At 41.0% G+C, this 25,331-nt stretch overlaps 1 protein-coding gene and 1 long non-coding RNA gene across 14 annotated transcripts in view; one reads left to right on the forward strand and one right to left on the reverse strand.

Moving 5' to 3' along the window:
- The window catches only part of add3a (adducin 3 (gamma) a), a 42,956-nt gene that overhangs the window by 14,312 nt on the left and 3,313 nt on the right, over positions 1–25,331 (reverse strand). For 6 of the 13 annotated variants that reach the window (XR_005100815.1, XM_037275998.1, XM_037275744.1 and 3 more), the window contains exons 1-3: positions 24,433–24,589; positions 6,163–6,409; positions 166–304 (exon numbers count right to left, since the gene is read on the reverse strand). Coding sequence is in view for 12 of the 13 variants with exons in the window: in XM_037275998.1 (XP_037131893.1) it covers positions 166–304; positions 6,163–6,357 (334 nt within the window). In the remaining variant the exon portion in view is untranslated. Of the gene's footprint in view, positions 1–165; positions 305–6,162; positions 6,410–10,417; positions 10,886–13,678; positions 13,753–24,426; positions 24,592–25,331 lie in introns of those variants that run through there. The other 7 variants (XM_037275456.1, XM_037275535.1, XM_037275369.1 and 4 more) reach the window with 6 other exon arrangements.
- On the forward strand, positions 9,550–12,061 carry LOC119137075. Its single transcript, XR_005100860.1, has 2 exons — positions 9,550–9,977; positions 10,269–12,061. It is a non-coding gene; the product is annotated as an uncharacterized LOC119137075 (long non-coding RNA).

Consider the following 25,331-nt stretch of genomic DNA (forward strand, 5'->3'; position numbering starts at 1 on the left):
AGTGAGAGAAAAATGCATGGCTCTTCCGGTGTCTGGGCCTAGATCAGCACATCAGCCTTCAAGAAGGGAAAGTCTTTAAATATGCTTTTTTTTTTTAACTCTGGGTGTGGGTTATGTTGTTGACTGGTCACCACGGTGACAGGTCACATGGCAATGACTACTCACTTAGTGGGGAAGTGTTGTAACCGGCCATTGAACTCGCCATGAAGAAGTCTGCAATCTGTCTGAGGGCCAACAGACCAGCGGGGTTGTTCCCTTTGCATTGCTGCTCTTGGATCAAACTTTCCAACTCCTCCTTGAAGGCCTGGGGATGGAAGTCAGATATTAGATGACAATGTGCTCAATTTTCAGGACTTCAGGATAAATGATGGCACATGTGCACACTTGTGTGTAAAGATCTTGAGGCATGGCGGATTAGAGCACACGTAGGGAAGACAGTGGAAGAATGACTGTGGGAACAAGATGTGGGACACAAGCAGCACTTAATCACAGATTAGTCATGCTCCTTAGGTGTCAGCAGGAAGGCAGCCTCAACGAAGCTGATTGGCTGATCAACAAGCGTACACTCGATAGCCTGAATAGCTAACAGCATGTGCCGTCTTTTGTGTTTGTGAGGCTAATCTTGACATCCAGATCAGAGTCACCCCTTAAATCCGAGGAAAAGCATATTAACATGAGAAACCATACAAACATACAAACTTGTCATGAGATGAAAGACCGAGCAAGGCTTTTGTTGATGACTACATTACAAATAGAAAGGTGGACATACGTAGGTATAGAATGATATTCATCCTATGTGGGAAATAGAATAGCCACACACTATCTACTAATTGGGTTCTGAACATAGTGTTCAGCTGCAGTTTTGATCAATTTTGTTTTGTGAGAGACACAGTGATGGAGTCATAAAAAAATGAAATCAATTGAATGCATTATGTAACTTTAAAAGAATGAGAACCGCTCAATGTTTTCAGTGTCCGAAATTGATCTGGATTGCACATTTGCCATTCATTTACATTTAGAAGAGAAGATTCCCTTCACTTCTCATTCTATCAGGTTGTAATTTGTTGCACTTCATTTCTGGATCAGGATCAAGGTTTACGTAACTCACTGATTGAGCCTCTGGGCTCAGTGAGAAATGCCTGAGGTACTTAAAAATGCATTGCAAAATGTGGGTTATACATACAGTAAAATATTTTGTATAATTAGCAAAATGGGTCATGGAACCATTTCCAGTCTAGTAACAAGCATACTCTATAAGAGTATTGATGTTTTGATTGCAACTTCTCTGAACTGTGTCTGCAGAAAAGAAACTCCAGCACTTTGATGCTGCCTCCAACCACAGGCTCATCCATGGGCGGTCTGCCAACAGAACAGGCCCGTGTGAGGGTGTTTTGTGAAAATTGGAACAACCCCCTCTATGGGAACACCTAGAGTCCCGGTGCACTGCTGAGTCTGAACCATGACCAAACATTCCTCTGTCCCTGGTGGCAGTGTTGCTGTGGTGACCGCCTCAAAGCGGATGTCTGACTGTGAACGGTTCAGGGTTGTGTTTCGGAGAGTTCTTTTTAAGAGACTCGTTTGCCATCACATTTGTGTTTGAAAGACAGAATCAAAGCCCAGCTGCAGAGATTGGTATTTTGGTTTTATTCTCAGGGCATTGAGTTGACCCTAATTGGGCTGTTCTGGTGATTTTAGAAGTTATTTCGCCTCCCATCCAAGCAGGCTTCATAAAAAGAAGAGCAAAAGCTGCCTTTCAAAAGGCACACAATTGCGCACATTAGAATGACCCACACACTAGCCGGCATCTGTTCAACAGTTTGTGTGAGTACTAAATTCTCAAAAAGATTATGACAGCAGGGATTTGACTGCATCATGCAAACAGATTAATTCCAGGGCTGAAAGTGGATCTATCATTAATATTTGGACCACCCCCCTGACCGCTGCTGCACCAACAAAAACAACAACAAAGAAGTTGTTTATGCTGCTGAGGTTTGCAATAATCAGAAAATAAAGCATCGGGTGAGGCTTGTGACATCTGTGTCTGCTGTTCCCAAAGCACAAAATGGAAGTTTATCCTAAACTTGCACAAATGTATTACATGAAATAAGAACATGTCACCCATATAGGTGCTCATTGACTGATTATTTGGCATCAGTTTTCCTTCCCTAATAAGTCCTAATAGTACAATTGATTTCAGTAGGGTAATATAAGCTACATTTCAAGAAAATAACTTCCAAAAGCCACAAAAAAAAATCATCAAATCTATTTCCTAGAACTTGTTGAGACACAGCCCGTTTTGTGAGCACAACGTTGCTCACAAGCTAACAACGTGACAATGTTGCAGAGCAGGAGAGCGTCTGCCTGCAGGCCAGGCAGCGCAATCGATTATACCAATTTAACCTCGATGAGCGCATCTGTGGAACAGGACCTGGTCTATAAATATCATGCGGCTTGTTTTAAAAGCATGTTGCTTCACACACTATGTCTATACATGAGATGGCATCGAAAGCTGCTGCTACATAACCAGATAATTGCCGATGTCACGACAAAAGATTATTTTTGATCAAATATTGTGTTTATCAAGCTGAAAAGAATTTGATTGTGATAGCATTTTGTCAGATACTCAAATACTAAAATATTCACTGTACATTGTCATATTTTTATTGCTTCAGGTCCCCAAGTTGAACCTGCAGAATAAAGGTCACTTAAATTGCAAAGTAGCTGCTGAAATTAAATCACTGCTATGCAAAAATGCACCGCAAAGATTATTTTTTTATTTTGAGCTTTTCCAAAATGCTACTCAAAGGAAAAAAAACAATTTTGAGCCTTGGATATCAATTTCCATACAGTACACAAAAAATGTCGAAAACAACTAACAAGTGCTGAGTAGATATTTCTACAGCCATACATTTCTTCTTGAAGCTAGTGAGATAAGGAATTATTAAAATGCATCATAACTCCCAAATCAATTTGCCTTTTGCACAAAATGATCCAACCCATTCATGCTGTGCGGGCAATGAGGAAATTTCATGAAGTTCATCACCCAATAGATGCTGAGGAACGACTCATGAAACACAGCTGGCTTTGCGGGAATAAGAGCGGTTTCAAAAAGAAATCTCTGGAGGAAGTTTAACCACTAATGTTCTATCAAAGAGCCCATCGGTGCTTTAAAAGAGAAGAAGAAGCCTAATAGAGGGCAGCCGTTATATGAAGCCTCACGCAAGACGGTTTTCAGCACAGGCTGCCAAACCACATCAATTATCTACTCATGCTTGCTGACAAGTGGCAGAGGAAGCGAGTAATATTCACACTTCCTTTAATTCATAATAAAAATACCGTGAAATGAGAAACGTCAAGTTTCCGCATACGGGAAAAAATGCAGGAGAGTGGAGAACGCATTCAGAAGGTCAGCTGACAAGGTGCAGAAAATAGAAGCAGCATGAGAAACTGCGTCTGAAATTCAATTTCAGGCGCTCTAATCTTTTGACCTTTTAGACGACAGAGTGAGTCACGGCAAACTAATTTTCAGAAGCCCCCAAAAAATGTAGCTTTGCAAATCTGCTGCCAGGGTTTGCAACCAAATCCATGTTTGTTTTGTATATATGTAAAAAACAGGCAAATAAAAACAACTCAAACCCCCTCAAGAAAATGTCACAAATTATTTTGCTCCATTTAGCAAAAATAAATAAAGCGCACACCGAAACTGGACACGTTGATTAGTTTTCCCTTCTCTAAGCACCTATTTAGTTTCACAGTGGTGACATCATCTGAAGTATACAATCTTTTCTAGTTCATCTTTAACTCACAGATCACGTCTGTTTAAACTAAATCTATTTGTGCACACAGTCAGGTGTGCTTGCTAGTGCTAATCCAGTTTCTGTATGGATCTCATTGTCATAGAAAAAGCATCGAAGCTTAAAGGCTAAACACGTTTTCTCTCAGGGAGGCAATTGCAACTAAATTATTTTTGCTGAACACTTTTAACCGTGATAATTAATATGTCTGTCAGTGTGAACAAAAAAAAAAAATCATCTGTACAAGCAGATTTGATAGAGCTCTTGTATTGGCTATCATTTTATTGTGTTATGTGGTCATAATGTTATGGCGGGTTGGATCTTCAACGTCTATGAATCCAGACAGTGTCAAGGATTCAATGTTATAGACTTCCAAAAGTAAACATGCTTGCATGATAGATATGGCTAAGTTGCTCCAAGCCTGGTCTATATTGGTCTGACTTTAAACGCAACCTGCAATCTGAGCACCAGAAGCATGTAATCTACGACTCCGCTAGTCCTTGAAGAGTGGAATCCAAACAAACAAAAAGAGGAGGAGAGACTTCGAAAGGAAGACAAGTCGTGAGAAGGAGGCCACTGAGCTACTGACGCATACACGATGTTGTTTTTGTATTGCTGCTAAAATATGACTTGGATTAAGAGACTGAGAAAGCAACACTTTGGAACTTTTGGGCCTTATTCCAAAAGAGACCATTCTAATTACATTGGCTGACTATATGTAAAGTGCATAACCATTCAGTTGATGTGTCATGTCGCAAAAAATTGTCCAAAAAAATGATGTCATCAATATTTACTATTAATCCATTTGGCACTCTGTACTGTGCAAATGTCATAGGTCTTGATGCTTATCTTGGTCAAGGGCAAATTTTAGCACTTGCATTGGATTTCAATGGCCATATCTAATGTCCCATATACGTCAGTGTTACTGTAGCACTGAATGTTATGAGTTTGCGGTTGTATTTTTGGAGGGGAATGTACAATCGACTGAAATTCAAACGTGCAATTGTAAGCGAACAAGTGATGCACTTTTTTTTTTCAGAGCTGTTTTCCACCGTGGTTTCAGCAATCCTGCTGACATCCAAACTAAAAGGTCAGCGCGAATCTGCAATTCGGTTTGCTCGCTGCGGCAATACACACAAGTGCAAGGCAAATGATTGACACCTTGGCGATTACAGCTTCCATCTGTGATTGGCTGTTTTTCTTGGGTATGGTGGACCCCCAATGTTTTTCAATTGCAAACCCCCTCATTTAAATACATGCCAATAAAGAAACACACTATTTGGATGACCAGTCCAATACACTCCTGTTTTATTCGCCAATCATCAGTGACATTTACATCTTAGATAGCATCTGACCAAACTTTGATTGACCTTTTTTTTATCATTCGTCATCGTCACATCTGAGTGACTCAAGTTGCATACAACCTAGAGCAGTTGAACACCAGCCTTGAGTCAACAGTGTTGAACAAATATTCCAAACACTATTAGGGCTAAAATGACAAGTTAGGTTAGGTTTGTCGTACCATCTTGACAAAATGTGAAGTGTTCAAGGGGCAAATTACAAAGCACAATGCACAAGCACGACACCAAGCTGTGTTTAAATGGTGTTGCTATGAAGGTTTTTGCCTTGGAGCCAATTCAATCTGGGGACAACAGAGAGACAAGACAATCCTAATACCTTGTATACTGTTCATGTACACAGCACCATTTAATTGTGTCCTCACACAACCTTGTGCATCAAAATATTTGCTAAAGAGCTCCGAAATCACAAACTGTACCTCCAGTACTTATCTCAAGTTTATCTGGCACAACTCATGTAATTCTCACGAACCTGGACCGCCGGGGATAGAAAAGCAAACAACAGCATTACGAGCATTGGCAAGAATATGCCCTGCTCTCACTAGGATGCCGACGGCAGCAAAACCTGATCCAACATGAGGGCTGCTGGCCTGAAGGGCATTTGAGGAATTCTGGAGGCAAAGGGTGTGGCACACGGTGCTTCTTTCGGGATTTTAGCTTGCCACTGGCATTCCGTTTCCAGTTGCTAAAAAATACAGCTGAATATGCTATGCATGGGGTTTCAGAAGAGGGCAAAGTCCATAGGAAGTGCTTATCCAAACTATTAGTGGGTGGGTTTTGAAAGAATTCATCTGGTTTTTCATTTCATTCTGGTCGGTTGTAGACCCCAGCACCGATTTGGGAGATTTATTGTATCCTGACAATAGCAACTATAAAATGCCTAAGAGGAGTTAAATGGTCTCATAAGCCAGCAAACAGTACAGTTTTGAATGCATTTCAAAATACCTGAGTGGTACAAAAGAGTTGTGTCAAGTGTGAAGTAGTGTAAACAACAGGTTATTTTAACTTACAGGGCTTTGTAATATCTGCGTGACCCGCTTCTTCTGTTCCAGAACGTTGAAGTCCTGTCGGAGGTCAGGCGACATTTTCCTGGCTCGGAGGTACTCTGGATCGTTGACATTGACTCGATCAAAGTAGCGCTCTTTGGTCTTGCCACTGGGTGTGGGAGGGGTGGTCACAACCCCCTGGTGGCTGTCCACACTCATCCCTGTTGCCTTTCACTTCTTTGCGGAATGGCTGCCGCTCTGAATCACGCCTGAGGATATCAAGAGAGGTCGAGAGGTTAGATGAAAAATCCAGTCCATAAAAATTCAATACCAACTATAAAAATGGCATTTTGTCATACAGCATGGCTTGTGGCAATCCAAATCCCAACACGCCCCCCAGTAAAAACTATTTTTTGCAAATAACTCCTTCAATTTGAAAGCAAGCTGAAACTGAGGTTCAAATGAAAACAAAACTATTTTCGTTCCTGTTTTTGGCATCTTCTAACAACCTGAAGAAGTTACACATGACACTACTAAATCAAATCTGTACTCCAATTTAATTAGCTTGCACTTATGACCATATAAACCGCACAAATTGAGTCACACTCACCAGTACACATCAACACAGCAACGAGTATGCTCTTTCTCTATAATTATGGTTTATTCTCATATTGGATGACAGCTGCGACAATTTTACAGTTAATTAAAAAAGATGACGTTGATTGAATTACCGTAAATAATAGGTCAAAGGATGCGAATGAAAATTGCACAATTTTGCCCTAATACGCAAAAAAACAACAGGTAAACTGATGGAGCTGGGTAGCTGGGATTTACCTCCTTAGCAAGCGAAATTGATGGAAAGAGGACCAGAGAGAAAATACAAATTTGCATCAGTGGCTGTTGTTGCTGAGGATAAGCCGCCAGTGTATTAGGGAGGGGTGGGGCCAATGTGAGCCCGAGCAGATGGTGTTGGTTCAAAGGGTGAAGGAATGAGAGGAAGACATTTAGAGAAGGAATCCAGAGGATGAGAATGAACCAAAATGAATACAAGTTGACCGCATTCCCTCCTAAGGGAACCGTGCATGGATAAGACTGTTATGTAACCTGATATTAAATTCACCTCCCCTGCTTGGCTGTAGGGGAGTCTTTTGGACAATCATAGAAAATCTTAGTGCCACCGACAACAAATACTTGACACGTCAACATTTAAGGTTTTTATTTTACATTAGAGATCAGCATGATTGGATTAGCTCCAGAAAGTAAAAGACACACACTAACAGTAAAGTGCATAAAAATGATATCAGGCAAAGAGTTATTTGTCTGGATGCCAGGAATTTGCTAAATGCCTGGAATTCAGCATGTCAAAAAATACAACAGCTGTAGCCTTACCAAAATATAATAAGCCCCCTAAACTCTAGGAGTGGGAACAAATACAGCACGCGCACACACACAGGGTTGCAGGATTGTGTAATAAATCCAGCGGCATGAGTTGCCCCCTCCCCTTGTTTTACATTCCCTTTTCGGTGTCTGTCAATAGATTGTTGTCCCCTTCGTGAACCCAATCTCTGTTCACACCCCGATAGAGCGTTTGGGAGCATAAGGGGTGGTTAGCCATATTGAGGGGCGTTCTAACATGACATGCTTGTAAGAGAGAGAAAAAATATATCCAGCAGTAACTTTATCAATATTTTATGACAAATTCAGTAATATTCACACAGGTTAGCGATAAATCAGATGCAATGCCGAGTAACAAGTTGAGTTCATATGAAATGTGATGTTGGAATACAGTGCTGCATTGTGACTGTGTTTATTCAAGAGGAATCTGCAGGCTGAGGCAAAGTGACCATGACCTCGAAAACCTGTGACAATGGTGTGCTGCACACCTCACCCCGCTTAGTCACAATTTCTGCTTTTATTTTTTCTGGACCTTTGCAACAGATGGGAGCGGACAGTGAGATCAGATTTTTTCTGCACGTATGAGTTTAAATTAGTCCAATTAACATAACGCTGGTGATTGAATCAGTGTTTTCCACTCCACTCCAACAAATTAGGGCTGACAAGACCAGAGCAGCTCGGCAGCAGCACCAGCGCTAATTGCTGCCTCTAGAATAACAATTAAATGAAACAAGACTTCTCACAGACATCTTCATGTCAGACCTGCGGCACTGTTGTATTACGCTTGTTGACTGTAACATGAAACCTGAGTGACATTGATGCACGACTGCATTCCATCTTTCATTTAGTTTACAAAATAAGCTTCCCCTTCGATCTCAATTACAACAGCTTACTGTTTATTAGCAGGAATGTTGACCCGTCATGCACCAGTGCTCCATTGACATTTGGAGCTGGTCCAGAGCCAGCAGCTCAGACAGCACACATCGCTCCATCTTCCACATGAATCTAGCAACCATGCATTCTCTTTTTGTTGGGGCTCTAAATATCATCAAAATGTATTCAAAATAAATCTACAGATTTTGAGCTTTAATTTGAGGATATTTGCGTGTACATCCAAATTAGGTTTAGGACTAACAACAGTTTGCAAGTATGCTTTCCACTTATTAAGGGCTCAAAAGTAATGCGACAACTGGCTGCTCAACTGTTCCATGGCCAGGTGGGCATGTATGGCTGCCAAAGAAATCATGTGACTGCTGATAAAAGCAGCGGAATAATTCAGAAGTGTTTTGAACAGATAATGACTTGAGGCATAATGGGAAAGCAACCAAAGGATTGTCCAGTGGCCATCAAGTATTAAAAAGAGCAAGTTTGATTTAGGAGTTTGTCCCAACAAAGTGAATATCATTCATACAAATATAAATCTTGTTCATTTCATTTCAGCCAAAAAGATGAGAACTGTGGTGAATCATGGTCCCAATAGCACAGCAGTCAACAGTAATCACGCCTATGTGCGTGTGTGTGTGTTGGTGTGTGTGTGTGTGTCGTCATGTCTGGGAAACTGAGAGCCCCGCAGTGTTTTTTGTCAAGCATATGGTTATCAGGTTGGTACATTTGGAAGACCAGCTGGAAACAGAACGTGTTAGTACCTGCATTTGCCAACAGTCAATACTGATTAGGTTCTGCATGGTGGAAAAAGAGCGTACATTTTGTGAGATCTTGGAAACCTTCCCTCATGGAACAATCCATCACAACGTGGGGATGAATTGGAAAGTGTTGGTCAATAGTTATTTAGAAAGGGTTACGTGACATCAAATTCATCGCCGCTTCAACACACATCAACTGACTTGCAGAAAGTTTGTGGAGGTCAAAGGTCACCTGGAGCCTATCTCAGTTGATTTTGAGAAAAGTTTGATACACCCTGGACACCCAGCCAAATGCAAGGCACCTCATAAGCAGATGTTTTAATGAATTAATATTAATAAATTAAATAAAAATGAGACATCAGCAGGCAGTGATCATGTCTTAAGGTTTCAAATGTGATGCTGAGCTAAATTAGAACTGTCACTGCCTTGGTGGAGGCAATACCACTGATAAACATCCACCTGCATAACTTTTTCATGCTTGGGGGAGACACCAAATTATAACTGCTTGTGTGGCTGCCACCTCTAAATATAGACAGCCTTGTGGGTTACTTTACAACCCCAACAGTAACAATACCAGGAAAGGATCTCTAGGGCAGCTAATTATATCCACACATGCAAAATCCACACATAGCCTTGCAGTCCGATACACACATGCACACACACACACATGCAGAAACAGGAGGGGGCGTGTTTCCACGATTCAGCAAGCCAGTATGACAAGGAAGACAGAGCTAGCGGTGAAACCAGAGGACAGCATGTGAGGCAAAATCGGAGCAACTGAAAGCCGCACACAGCATGCAGGTCTGTTTTTCAACTTGCATAAAGGGCGTTCGTGTGCAACAAGCACACTTTTCGGAGTCATTTATTTGTATTTCACAAAATAATGCTCTGGTACCGCAGTGAGGCCAAGTTACCTCGTCCGAGTTGCCTTTCACATAAAGACTCCACACATGAGATAATAAGTAGCGCTAATCTCCTCTGGCGCTCACACTCACTGCACAGTTAGCACCATGTGTGTTTATAGTGCGGCATTGAAGGCCCAAGCAACCCAACTTAGTGTGGAATTCCCCTTAAACTGAAAATCAGTCACAGGGATGGAATGACTGGGAGGTGCAGCTGCGGTGCAACACAACAGGAGACACGTTTCAACAACAATGTGGCTGTGTCAAATAAACTCAGACAGTTTGAGGACAGTCTACTTGGAAAGCCAAAGCAGGTGTAAATATACAAGCCCAACCAACCTTTTATTTCCTCCTTGGTCAATGAATGGAAGAGAAGCAGCAGTGGTGGTAGGTGGCGAAACCAAAAGAAAAGCACATGTCTCTTTTTGTCCTCTAACTTGCTGCCTGAAATCTTGCATCAACTCCCACAGATTCAGAAAATAAGAAGAGCAAGAGACCGTGTGTGTGTGTGTGTGAGAGAGAGCAAGAGCAAGAGCAAGAGCAGAATGACCCAAAGGAACACCAGGAAGCGATCGTAAAAACAAATCAGTGCACTTGTCAATCTAGATCCTCCATGTAGCTGCTCTCAAGTGGAGTCGCGATGGAGCAAACGGCAGAGCTGCTTTCTCCTTCAGCTCCCTGCAGGGCTTCTTGGCTCCTCGCCGTTCATCAGAGAGAGATGAATCAACAGCTGTGAGTCTATATGTGAGAGGATCAGTTTGTGTGTGTGTGCCCTCTGCAAATGACGGTATGTGTGTAAAAGAAGCTAAAGGAACCACGTGATGCAGGCTTAATCCCCCGCCCAGTGGCTCTCACACACACGCACATGCACACACATCCGTGTGCAAACACACACACACATCCAAACACGTTGACCAATCAGAAGCAGGCTGACACAATAATCGCCCTTCCTGCTCCACCCTTGCCTCCTCCACCTCCTCTCTCGGTCACTCTCTCCCTCTCTGCACTTTTTACACCCCCCCCTTTGCTCATTTTCTTTGATCAATTCAAAGCCTAGACACTCTTCCACATTCCACAATCCTCGCTCTCTTTACATCTCTTACTTACACAACCTCACATAGCCCACAACTGTCTCCGGGCAACTATACTTAGAGGTCGGGGATTATGATGCCGTCCGGCCGCAGACCGCACAACCTTCTGCAGTTGACTGACTTACTGTAAATTTGTTTGTTTACAAAAGACACATATTAGACTCGGATGGCCCCTCAGGCGACAAATTTGCCAAAGATCAATATTTAAATGTAAATGATCCTCTGTCACATCGCAGGTCAGCATCAAGGGTCACTCGGGGTTAATTGAGCATATGTGATGTTTAATCAAAATTTCCATTCATCTTTAAGCAAGCCACTTCTTTATTTTGTTACACTTTTAAGACAAACTATAATATCATGCAGTTTCCTTAGGGGATTGGCCACATTTACTATATTCTCACTTTGACATGGCTTAATGTGCTGCATTGTCTTATTTTTGTCTTTTTGTTCTTGTGCAAAACAGATTTGTTTGGGGATTACAGAACTAACGGCTCTCAGTTTAACTGTCCACGAGGCTCTGTTTTTCTGATATCTTAAAAAGGAAGTAACTGCACCTTCTTCGTATCAGTCAACTGGTTCTAATGCCATAAACCTGCCAGGGTGAAACATTGCCAGTAACCTTACGCAATCTACAACAATGCCAAATGTGCTTTGAATAAATGTCTAAAAATGATTTCTAAGCTCTAAAACCTGCTGTTCCAACTCATGTTAAGCAAGATGTTTCAGAACATTGCGCAATACAGAATTTCTCATGCATTGTATGGAACCAGCAGTTGTTTTTAGTACCTGCCAGTCATGGACCAAGGCCAGCCTTTTAATCTTAATATTTCCGCTTCACTGTTTTGAGTCATAACTTTTACTTCAAATAAAAGTGGCAGGCTTTAGCCACACCTAAAGCTTGTTTGGACTTTTTTTTTAAACACATGTAACAGTTTTGACTCTGCTAAAGCAGCATGAATCTCTTGGCGGAGAGTGTGCAAATAAGTTGTGAGTCTATCATGCATTTTTAAATAAGTCCTAAAATAAGGCTGCATGGGTCGTAGGAATCCGAAATAACTATTTAATCCAGATTTCACTCTTTAAGTACATTGACCAAGGAACTTCCAATTACATTTTACTGCACATCATGATAAAGCAATTAATTTATTTTCACTTTTTATTACAGCCTGTTCAACAAATGGAAAAGCAATGAGTGGGTGTTGACCCATATTTCAACAACTGAAACGTTAAATTGTGTTGGTCTTTAAATTACTGAACAGATGGGAAACATTTTCTACCTCATCATGAATGATGACATCACCATGCACCGCAATCATCTTTAAAAAAAATGGTAAAAATTCTCAAGCTCAAGTACGTGGCTGTGAATTTTCACATTATATGTGCCCCACATCCTTCTCTTAATGCTACTGATGAAAGAAGGGTGGCGAGTTTTATTTTAAACAGCTGGAATGCTTTCTGAGCCTATCCTGTTATATGCTAAGGCATTTTCTCGTTACTTTAATAGAGCATTTTTAATGACTGTGTGGCAGTCCCCAAATTTTGGGATCCTGCCAGTCAGTCTGGTCTAAACTATCAAAGTCCGAGCATTGCTCTCATTTGACTGATGCAAACACAAAACACCAGGACAACTACAGCAGGAGGGAGATGGTGACAGACGTGACTCACTGATAAAGCTCGGTCTGTCTCCCCCAGATACCTAATCACAGGCTGGAGACGACTAAAATCACTGCTTCATGTCAACTTAAAATAAATCCCAATGACGTCAAACTAGATGCATGCGGCAAAATGCTGCCTCCGCTGTGCAAACCTTTTGAAAAGTTTGGTTCATGAATCATCTGTCCACCCCTGCACTTTTAAGTAATCCCATTCAGTGATGAAGTCATTCATCCCCTCCGTGACCCTTGTGACAAAAACAAAACCCAAGAGAGGAGAACCAAGACTAAATGCATCCTGGAATGAAAAACATAAAGTTCATGACTTGCATTTTTTTTCCCTCCAAGAACAAAAAGCCATAGTGGTGTGGAGACCTCTCAGAAAATTGGCAGAAATGATCCTCCTCTATAAAATAACTCTATTTCTTAACTTATAAAGAAACTACTTATTAATTCCAAAATATGCTGATAAACCCCAGTGTTCCATTTTATGTAAACAGAATACCAGCAGGTTTTCAGCCTTGATGACTCATGTGGTAGGTTGTTGCCCTGATAACTTTAAGCCTGGAGGCTTGAACAGGCCCACGTATTCCACCACCTAGTGTGGATATCCAAATACACATCCATGTGTACAACTACATACTGCGAGAGCTGTCACTCTAGCCATTCTTAACAGCCTGTCTACTTTCACACTAGCGTGGAAGTGATCCTCAATCACCACTAATCCATTTTTGAGGATTAAGCAGGCATTTAGTCGGATGCACATGTTTAATGCAATGAGACGTAGTCGCATTCCCAGGGACCAAAAAAAACAAAGCAAGGAGGGTGCAGTCAAACATTGTGTGGGAGGAGTCTACCTTGGCCTTGTGGCTTAAATGTTGACAGCAGACAGAAGAGGACAAGTGATGGAGCAGCGTGTGCGTTTGGATCTGCAAAGACGTCAGAGTTATTGCTTCATTTCCTCCATTGATTGAGACTTAATGAGTTGTGGAAATGATGACAGGAAGTCTCTGCCTGGTCATCATCTCATCAGATGGTCAAGTTGAACTGAACTGACACGAGGGCACTCATTGCATCTACTCATTTAGGCACTATGCAGGACTGACAACGCAACACATTGAAATTGTTTTCATTTGCTGCCAATATTTGTTCCTTGAAGTGCATGGCATGTTATAATTATGTCACTGTGAGATGACTCATATACTATAGATATATAGCGAGAGCATATACAATGTCATCATCAATGGTTAAAGCAGATGTGACATTTTCAAAGTTAATCAAATCCATGTTGGGGACTCTTTGGTTAAGACTTTGACATGAGAGTCAAAGAAATGTGGATGATATGTTTGTGTTCCATGAGTGGTTGTCAAAGCTACAAAAGGATAATTTTGCATCTCAAAACCGCCACAATACCAAAAAAAAAGGCCTGCAATACCTCAAACCCAATAAATGTTTGTGCATCGCGGGAGAAAATGTGTTAATTTGTTTCTAGAAATATCACAAAATAATGTAATACAAGCAAAGCACACAAAAATGTGGACACTAATTCAAAAATGTGAAGACCAATAAGAAGTCAATAAAAAAAAAGACCAACCTGCAAGGACTGTAAAACACCAAGTGTATAAAACAATTCATTCTTTTCATTTTCTGGCCTAGCCCATATGCACACAAAGTCACCAGCTTTACGATCAGCCACCGAGTGAATAGCCAAACGATCATTGCAGCTCCATGGATACGTGGCACAATGAGGAGCTGAGTGCTGAATTAGCTTTTGTGTGACTTATATGACTTTTTCAAAGCGCCTGTTGACATCAACGTCTGGCTTGAAGAGACGTTCAAAGGCCATTGCTTCTTTTACATAGACTCCACTGTTCTGCTAATAAGACTATGTTTTCCGCAAACACCTTCCTGTTTGTTACTGACTATATTTGGACAGTACAAACTGTCCTGTCTATTTTCACTTGCAGCTAAAATTCTACTTTAACCAGGAAGTAGATTTTATGTTCAAGTCATTATCGTATGCACCAAAATAACTGAGCAATCCCACTGATTAGTGCGCAAGCATCTGTGATACAATTTAAGGGCGTGTATATCTATGGTCATGCCAAAAGCTGCTTTCAATGTGAGGACCCCTACTTTATTTGTCTCCTGGAAGAGTTTATATTTTTGAGGCCGGGTTTTTTTCTGAAAAAATAAATAAAAAGTTTAAAAAAAAAAGGCGACTTCTAATTCGTCATAATTTTCCTTTCAAACTTTGAATTGCACAAATTGAGTTTGTATTTGGCGTTGCACATTTTCACAGTGAGAGAGACATGTTTATCAATGATGAGCCAGTACAATGGAGCACAGACGGCACACTCCACCAACACTGAAGTCCGTTGTCAGCTCATGAACTCCATTTACCCTTTTCTTCTTTTCCTGGTTTCGGAATTTGTTTCCAATGAACATAGTATTGCACTATTAGGGAATTTGAAATCAATTATACTTGTTTTTCCTGCTGTCGAAAAAGAATGAACTGGTCTTTGGTCAAGCGCTCCTTCTCTCTCACATGCAAGCACACGCACGCATTTTGAGGGGGCCGGAGTGCTGGCTTGTTTTCCGGGACTATCCATTACACAATTTGACGGGGAAGACAGATTTGATATTTTGGGGTCTGTGTCTAAGTGAGGTCATTATTTGTGAACTACAACTGCGGTCTAATCATGCTAGCACACACACATTTGCACAAGGGGCCACTTACTCACAGTCGCACTCACCAGTTTCCATGGCGATGGCAAACAAACATCCGCAGAGAGCGATGACCCCATCCGAGCAGGAAAAAGGGCAAAAGTGAAGACAGTGAGACAAAATGAAAGTGGGGAGCACCAGCCCAGGACCTCAAAAAGGAGTCTGATATTACAAATTGTTCACTTTGAAGACTTCGAAACGCCACAGAAACCTTCAGGTATCAAAATCATCAAGTATCTGATGAACCTTAGATTAAAAACCACGAACAAAGTCAGCCTCGCGGTGATTCCAATCAACTATAATTGGGAAATTGTAATCATACAAACTTATCAACATAATTGCAGTTTGTGTGCACAATCCGTTCATCAAGCTTATCTTTATGATTAAGGATAAAAATAATTGCAATATTATTTAAATTGTTGCTCAATAAAACAGAAAACCTGTTCCATCTTGGACCCATGTGTGCTGCACTGTAGATCAAAAGGGTGGTCTTGACACATTGGAATTTGGCCAGGGGGCTTTCGGGAGTTTTTGTTTTGTATAAAAGATGAATCTCAGCACGTCCGTACCATGACAGGAAGGGAAACAAGAACAAGCGTTTTTCTCAGCGAGTCACTGTCCCCGCTCTGTGCTTTGACCCTTTCCATCACATCTGACCGCTCAATAACAAGCTGCCAAGTGAGAGAGTGGCGTGTCCGGAGTTCATGTGTTCAAGCGAGTCCCCCGTGATTTCGACCTCGTCAGCCAAAAGCCTGTTGGGGTTCGCTACACAAATCAAAACAAAGCATCCATCTGTGAGAGGGAAAGTCAATGACACGGAGAAGGTCAAGCACCTTGTTGGAGACTCCTAAGAGTCTTCTTCACCTCATCAACAATTTATTGAACATTCATGTCACAACACGTCAAGTCCGGCAAACAAAGACTACATAAAACAAACACACACACACTTTGGTCAGGATGACCAAAGTCAGAGGTTCTTGAATGCTCAAGGGGGGGTCAAGGCTGGGGCATAGTTTAACTATCATTTCCTGAGCTTATCTGTCTGTGTGCTTTGTCATCCGTGTCTGATTATCATGTTATTTGGCAGTTGCCTGAGTGAGGGTCCAGCTCAGATGCAATGCCAGTTGCCACAGATGCAAGTGTGTATGGGCACACATGCGAGCATGAAGGAAGGACAAGCTTCCTGTGAGGATGTAGAGGAACAGGTTCAGAAGTCACAGCTTTGGTGACTGTGTGGGTGTTATCCTTTTGAAAGTATATTCGTTCATGTGAAATTGGCAGGAGCTGACCAAGCATTTGACTGAAGATGGGAAATACTTCTCCAATGTGGAAAGGGACTTCAACACTATTCTACACAAAAGTTTTCATTCATGATATTGTGGAACGCAGCCTTCCAATTGAACCTGAAAAAGACCAATTATCAGCTTCTCTCTCTGGGCCTCTAAAGCAACCACACACGATGAGACCACCGTGGAAGAGAACTGGGTTTCATGCAAGTGCTTTCTTACAATTTTTTCAAGACCTTTCAGCTTTCTACATTCAAGATTGCCCTGACTCACTCCAGCCAGACGTTTTCTCTTAAATGCCATACAACCCGGTTTCAAACCAAGGTTAGGGTTTCAAAGTAGGGTCAGGGTTTCAAAGTTAGGGTTAAACATTGTCCCTGTCACCCCTCCACTTCCAAAATCCCATCTGCGCTTCTGTGGTGTAGTATCTATAACAAAAACAAGGGTCGGTCACACTTGATGATCCAACACAGAAAAATATGTAGGTAGGAGATGGACAGATAGAGAGTGACGTCAATAATGGCAAGCTGCCGTAATATTTGTCTCTTGTCCCACGATGATGGGAGTATCTGTTGCAACAGCGTTCACACTGATACATTTTTCAGCTGTTGCTGCTTTGAAACCATCGCTATGCTCCAATAAAGCAGGACCTGATTTTTCTTTCTTTACCCTCCCTGTGGTGTCATTACAATCCGACCCTGGTCCTTTAAATCTGCTTTTCAGATATACAAGAAGACGGTGGTATCTGCAAATTTTCTCAGTCATGACAACATTCTGAACAAGTTTACTGCGCTAAAATCTTCCAAATTGATTTAGAAACTGGCTAATGGAGCATACAGAGTGCTCTAACAAAAGCTGAGAATTAATATCTCCTTCAAGAGCTCCTGTCTGTTTTACCAATCAGGGAGAACGCCCGGCCAGTGTGACTTTAGAATGCTCATAGACAGCCCAATAGCCAGACCTCAGTCTTGAACGCGAGCGCACTTTGCGACTTTGTGGCTTTTCCACTGGCAAGTATTACGGCAGATTTAGATTAGATCAGATTTTAGATTTTCTAAAAGCAGCTTGATGGCGGGCACAGCCCTTTATGCCATGGTGACGGTTGTGATATTAGATTTTTTGTTTGAAGATGAACCGAAGGCTTTTTTACAATAGCACAAAATTCAAGCAAAATAACTACCGTATTTTCCGCACTATAAGGCGCACTGTATTATAAGGCGCACCTTCAATGAATGGCCCATTTTAAAACTTTGTCCATATATAAGGCACACCGGATTATAAGGCACACCTTCAATGAATGGCCCATTTTAAAACTTTGTCCATATATAAGATATATACATTTGGCCCGCGAGCCGGACTTTGGACACACCTGCTATAGTGGCTCAATATTGGTCCATATATATGGCACACCTGATTATAAGTCGGCTTTTGAGAAAATTGGAGGTTTTTAGGTGCGCCTTATAGTGCGGAAAATACGGTAATATGCATGAATCGAAATAACTGAACCAAACACTACTAGTTTATTTCTCAACTTGAGTCTGTTTCTTTTCACATGTCACTAAAGCTATTCATTTTCACCGCCATTCAGCAGGCAGTGTTTTGCATTCATCCCTCCATATTCAACTTCATTTCATTCTCTCTGCGTCTTTCTTCTGCAACTGCCATTCTTCCTCCCACCTCACTTTCTGTCACGCCACTCGCATCTCCTCCGACGACAAGGAAGGACAGTGCATTATCCTGGCAGCCTGCCACTCTCAAGACAGGCGGAAAAATAAACAAGTGTCCACATGTTTCCAAGGAATTTTAATGACTTCCATAAGACTGATCCATTTACCTGCCAGACCCCAGGCAGCATGAGGCAAGCATCAGACTCAGAATGAGCTTCTTTCCATGCACTGATGACGAGTGTTGTGGCCAAAAGCCAAGATGTACGCTTTGAAGTGGTGAACTGCATTAAGAGCGCTAGTTATCCGAGACACAGACATACCTGTGTACTCTCATTTAAGTCACTTTCCAGATAAGATGCCTCTGAGACTTTCACTTCCATTTGACCCATTGACCTTTAGCCTATATTCATAGTCTTAACACTGTTATACTGTTAGAAATGCATAGTGGTCAAACCCCTTCACTTTTTTTAGTTAACTGCAAAGAGACAATATACGAGCAATCACTGACAGGGTGGGCAATGACAGGGTGGAACTTAATGTCAGCATTTAATGTGCACATTGTGGACTAGCATCAACATGATTCATTTGGCAAGCTGACTATGTATTGTCAAACAAATATGTCTATTTAAGATTTCAGAAAGATTTTCATATGAATTGAGGTTTCACTATGACTAAGTTGATAAGTGTTACTTAAAAAAGTGTGTTTGGATACGTTTTAAAAATGTGTGTAAAGAATCTGTGGAGTAAGAGTATATTTTATAAAACTGTGTATGCCCTCGTTCTGTCATTAATGTTTATGTGGATGGATCAGTAAGCCGGTGATATTGTGATAATCAGGTGTTGCTGCATATTTCAAAAAAATTGTGTGGGATGGCTTAACTGTTATTCAAATACCACGACACTTGATCACTTGATGGTCCTGAAGGACTACAAGATCTTGTTGCCAAAGTTTTGTTTATTTATTTGAAGACAAAACCGCTTTTTATTTCATTTCCAGTTAGAAGTTGCATAATGGTAATTATTTTTAACTTTTAGTATTAATTGTGGTTAGCATGTTTCTACATTTGTATGAGAGAAATGACTGGGGGGAATTTATTTCATTCAATATTTGCCAATGACAAGCAGTTTGTGTTTCACAACGTGCCCATTGCCAAACATTCAAAAACAACAGTTGTGAAATGACGGAAGAGCTTTGTAATAATAATAAGACAATAACAATTTATAAAAAATATTCAATATTATTCACATTTACCCTCAACAGTTTAATTTTCACAATGTTTCACATCTCCATTGGCGGTTCAAAAAATGTGTTCCCTTGAAGCATATTGAATAATTTTGCCCAAAAGATTATGCTAACAAAACATAACACTATGACCGTAAGGCAAACTGGTGAGCCGTTGTCACACAAATACACTCGAGAACTGAGTAAATATCTCATTTTTTGACTCTATCTATCCTTAACAGTAAAGTTGCCTTGCAAAAATACATTGCAGATCTTCCGTTTGTGGCAAGTCGTAGAAGCAGGTTAGTGTCAGATGTGAAAACCTTCCAACCCCCGTTAAGAGAATACTTTATTGGGGCCATGGCCTACGAGATGTCAAGTGGAACCTGAGTGAACCCAGTGTCTGCTGAGGGTCATGGCTGCACTGTAAATCTCTGGAACTGCTTGTCAGTACAAATAGAGAGAGCTATTTCAGAGAGCTGGACAAATTGCCACTTCTGCTCCTACCATGTTTAATAGGTACTTTGGTGCCCTGTGGCTCACAGTGTTACTGTACCACAATGTAATTCTGACATTCTAAAACTTGGTCCAAAAATTTCAAATCAACATTCCCATTTTTTGTGCAATATTAGCTACTTTGTAAATGCCTATTTCATAAACCTGCAGTGATCACATCTGCGACCCTGCCTCCTCAGCAGTGTCATTAGCTTCAGATTACGAAATAAGAAAGTTCATTTGACTGTACGTGGCTCAGCAGAGGGGAACGCCCAGCCCACTGGCAGGACTGCTGTTTAGACTTCTCATCTCCTAGGTTCTGTTTTTCTGTGACGGAACCAGCTGCACAGGAAATGGCAACATAGTGAGAAAACAGAAATGAACCATTCATTGTCATTGGATAATTTCTTGCTTTGTCCGCATCAAACTGGGCATATTCAGTCCAGATGGCTTCAATTCCTTGTTTCGTCAACAAGTCTGAAATTGATATTTCAAGTCCTTTCATGGAAGGAATTTGAGTAGAATTGATACAACAATAACAAACTGTCTCATCTGTCCATATCCTGTTCAAGTGATCTAAAGTCTATCTCATCAGAATTTGTGTGAGAGGCAGGATGGGTCACCAGTCCAAGGCACACTGACAACTATTATCTCTCACATTTACATTATTGCATTAGAGTGCTTAATCACCTTGGGGTACAAGTTTTGGGAATGTAGGAGTAAAGCAGGATAATCCCATTAAATGATAAGGAGAACATGCAAACGCCACAGAGACAGCTACCAAGCAGAGACAGGAGAGCAGAACATTTTGGGCATGCTTTTCACAACACACCACATTGGCGGACTTGCAACAAATGCTGAAGAATAAGATGTCATCCATAGCAGTGTGTGGCCAGGCTGGTAAGCAGCATGAGAAGGAGTGAGAGTCCTGAATATTAAATAATGAAGTGGTTAAGTTGTTTCTTCAAACTTCAATTATCCAATCCACCAAAAACCAAACAAGAGCAAATAGCAACAGCAAAATAAGCTGTCTGGTATTGGCAGAGAAGACATGGGTAGTTTTTCCTAGCCGCAACTCACATACCCATCTCTGCTGCTCATCCCACAAATACATGCTCCTTACAAATGTGGCACTATTTAAAGGGGTCATAAACAGGCGCCAATATTTATTGCCAAGTATTGTTTCATCAAAGAAATAATCTAAAAACAAATGCCTTACTTTTGTGCTGTTAATTTAAAAAGTCTTTACAGTCACGGCCATTTCAGAGTTATTAGATCATTTTAAACGTATCTAATAAGATCTAAAAACAGTTCAGAAAATCACTCCCATGACCTCTGAAATGGTAAGTGATGGGATAATTTCATCCAACACGTCATAACTCATGATGGTAAAGGCTGTGTCAGGACAGGTTAGGGGTTAGCACCTATGTGGCATAATTCAGCCATTTCAATCTATATTTAGACATGAGTGATTTGCTATATCCCAACAATATACAGCAATTCCTTTCTAAAAACATTAAATGACTGAATCTGATAAAACGCTCAACCTTTATTTCAGGGAAAGGGAAACCAAGGCTAATTTGTGCAGAGAAATTGAACTCTGAGCAACCTCAACAATAACAAAACAAAGTGATCTTGACTGCTAGCAGAGAAACTTGATCACAGTGAGTTTGAAGCCCTGAGAGCAAATTCACATGAAAGTTAAGGGGTGTTTAGTTCTTCTATCAAAGCCCACATGTAAGCTTCCTCTTAGTCTTTTTCGATAATGCTATAGGTTCAGTGCTCATTCTGAAGTGGTTTGCAAAATTTCACCAGTTTTTTTTTTTTTTTTTCTCCCCGATGATCATAAAGAGAAACAGGGCAGAAAATAAATAGTGCTCTTGTGGCTCAATGAGGTTGCTGGGCCAAAATTCTGAACCACTTTGATGTGGAAGTATTGAACAGAGTCATTTCTAACTTTGGTTAGAATTAAAATACATAAAAAACATATAAAGCGTCTCACTTGGAGTTGTAGAAACAATTGGGGTAATGAATGGATTTGAAACTGATGTTTGTAAAATGCTAATGACAGCATGGTTAAGGCTTGTCGTGGGTGTTTGATCTTAATTGATATTACAGAAAAGCGCACTGCATTACAACTTTCAATAATTATTCATTCGTTATAATAATTTCATTTATTTTTATCCAGCGCCATTACTTGGAGCAAAAATATCTATTATGTGTTTTTTTTTATGTCTGACAATTTAAGTCAATAGCAATATTGCGAAATAAACACAGCAGTTACCCAGCCAGTGTGGGTCAATGATTAATGTTTTATGGCATGTAGGTGCATGCATGAATGATGTCAGCAAGTGTAGAAACACCCATTAGTGGCAACACTAAACACCAGTTTGAAAAGGTTCTTATCTCAAAATCGACTGCAGAACAAGACACAACTTGGACCCTAATCTCTGAGGTCGCTCCCCAATCCCAATGAGAGTAACCATTGCCAGTCAAAACACACCGCAGAGATTTGTGGCAAAATTCACCCAAACTGAGGTGGTCGGCAGATTTCTGTACTGTGGTTTGCAGGCAAAGACTCTGGATTGATTTCATGTTTTGTGGCGTCAGTTGTATTTGTTTTATTAATTTCTTGTTTTTTCTTTATCACATGACTTTAAAAACTGCATGTATAGGACTTAAATGTATCCATTCATTAATTTTTACCAATTACAATTTGTCAAGTGGTAATTCAATTTCAGCTGCATCATATTTGGTGTTTCCCACTGCAGAGGGAATCAGATCATACACATGCATGTATGCAAGGAGAGATGTCATAGGGAAGCAGCACGCAAACAGTGCTGCAGAGGCACTTCAACAGTAGTCTAGCAACAGATCTTTCCAACAACTAGTGGCCTTATAGATTATTGACTGCCACACCTTTAAGCATTCCTATTGATTGCAACCTGGAGTTTGGAGGACCTTTGCATCACAAATATCAATGAAGTTGAAGCATTTTGCAAATCCTTTACAACCTCTATTCTATAATAACAATAATAAGAAGAAGAAGAAGAAGAAGAAGAAGGATGTTCAGTTTGAACATTCCCCATTTCATTGGAAATGGGGTTATGAGATGAGCCACTGGTCACCCAACCCCCATCTACTGGGGGTGGGGGGTGTTGCCAAGTGAATTCAGCTTTGTGTTACCATGACAACCAGAAAAGGAGAAGTTCTGAGCTATGAACTTTAATTCCAGAAAAAAAGTGAGTGTGAAGCGCATCCATCCGCATGAAAAGGCAGACTAAACTTGTGGTGATATGTTCCATTTATTAATCATGTTTAAATTAGGGAGGATCTGTGCATGTGGTGCATGCAGCAGACACATTGCTAAACAGAAGTAACACTACCAGCAAGCCAAAGGGGGATACTGTAGGACTAAGGGCTTATGATAAAAAGAAAAAAATGATCTGAAACGTTGTTTATGTGCGCCTTTGACATAACACATACAGCAACTGCCAGAAAAAGTAGGAAGGAGTCTTCTCACTACAAACTTTAGACACTGAAGGTATTGATAAAATCACCTCGTCATACGTATGAGGGAAAGAAAGCAACTTAAAACTCCACAACTCTTCACACATATGTGATATGAAGAGGGGAACACAGGTAATAGCTTATCTTTTATCAATGAGGGCCAGTTGCAACAAGCCCTGCCCCCATCTGAAAACTGCACCCCCCCCCCCCACACACACACACACAAGTACACACTCTGCATCCACTGGCTAAGCATGCTGACACTTGAGAGGGCGGCACCTCTCTTGTGCACACAGAAAGCGATGTCGGGTCCATTCATCTGGTCCCATTCTATTCATCTCTGTATTTAAAAAGGGGGACCCGTGAAAGGAGGGATGAGGGCTATTTCATTTAGTGTGCTAGACACTTGAAGCAGCCAAAATGGAATGTTCACCCCCTCTTTATTTTTTAAGTTTATGACTGAATCTCAAGCATTGCTGCATGAGATTACAGCAACAGCCAAAGAGACAATCTTAAAAACATGCATGCAGTTCCCTGGCACTGGCAGCTCTGGGAACCATCACAACTGCACGGTCAATAGGAATAGAGGGCAGTGAGATAACAGCCCTGTTGGTGGAGAACACTGTGCTCATTATGTCTGTCACAGAGCAGAAACCAGGCTACTATCAGTTTTTGCGAAAGGGAAAAGCGCAACAAACCTCTGTCTGTCCTCTGTGCCTTTGAATCTTCCTCTTAAAGCAAGCAGGAACGCGATCCACCTGCACTGCAGCAAGTCCGTTGCCAACACTGCTGCTCACTCACTCACCCTCTCCAGCAAGCAAGCAAGCACGCCTGTCTCATTCTAACTCAACTGTCAAAATCGCCTACTGCTCCAGCTGCCCTCCTTTCATGCTCCTCCCATCTTTCCCTCCCATCTCTCCCTCTCTGCCCCCCTGTGCTCTTCTGTCCTTCCCTTAAAGCAGGAACAATCTGCCTTATCTAGTTCTATGCTTAGCAGACTATCTACTGCAGAGAACTAGACCTGTGATGACCTGGGGTAGTGTTTGGAAGGGTATCCAAGGAGAGGGAAAGGGGGGCAAACAATGTTAAATGCATACATAGTTGATGGTTTTTGGAACGGAGAGGGTAAGAATGATAGCACTGAGAAGTAGTAGAACCAAAAACTGCAGAAAAACACTTTGCATGGAAAGCATTAGAAGGGATCAAACCTATTTTAAAAAAAAAATAGAAGGGTCTGAGGGTCACCTGTTTACCATATGGTTTTGACCACTCCTTGATTTGACAACAGCATTTTGGAGAGCAAAAACACAAAATAATAGTTTTCAAAATCCAATTTAAAATATGACTTAATAAATAAATAAATGGTTAAATAAATAATTTTGTGGATTAACCGCTGACTTAACATATCAGCCAATGAATGCTTAAATTTGACTCCAAAATTTGTTGACTCTAAAAAATTTGATACACCACAAACAATTCATGATTCGGCTTGATGCCCAACTAAAATTATATCGTGTTGTCAGACCTAGACTGGCACGGCATGCTTACACTCTGTGTGTAGTGGTTATGGGTACTTATTTTTCAATTAATCCGTTGATGGGAC

The sequence above is a fragment of the Syngnathus acus genome, chromosome 1 (genome assembly GCF_901709675.1).
Source record: "Syngnathus acus chromosome 1, fSynAcu1.2, whole genome shotgun sequence".
Lineage (NCBI taxonomy): Eukaryota > Metazoa > Chordata > Actinopteri > Syngnathiformes > Syngnathidae > Syngnathus > Syngnathus acus.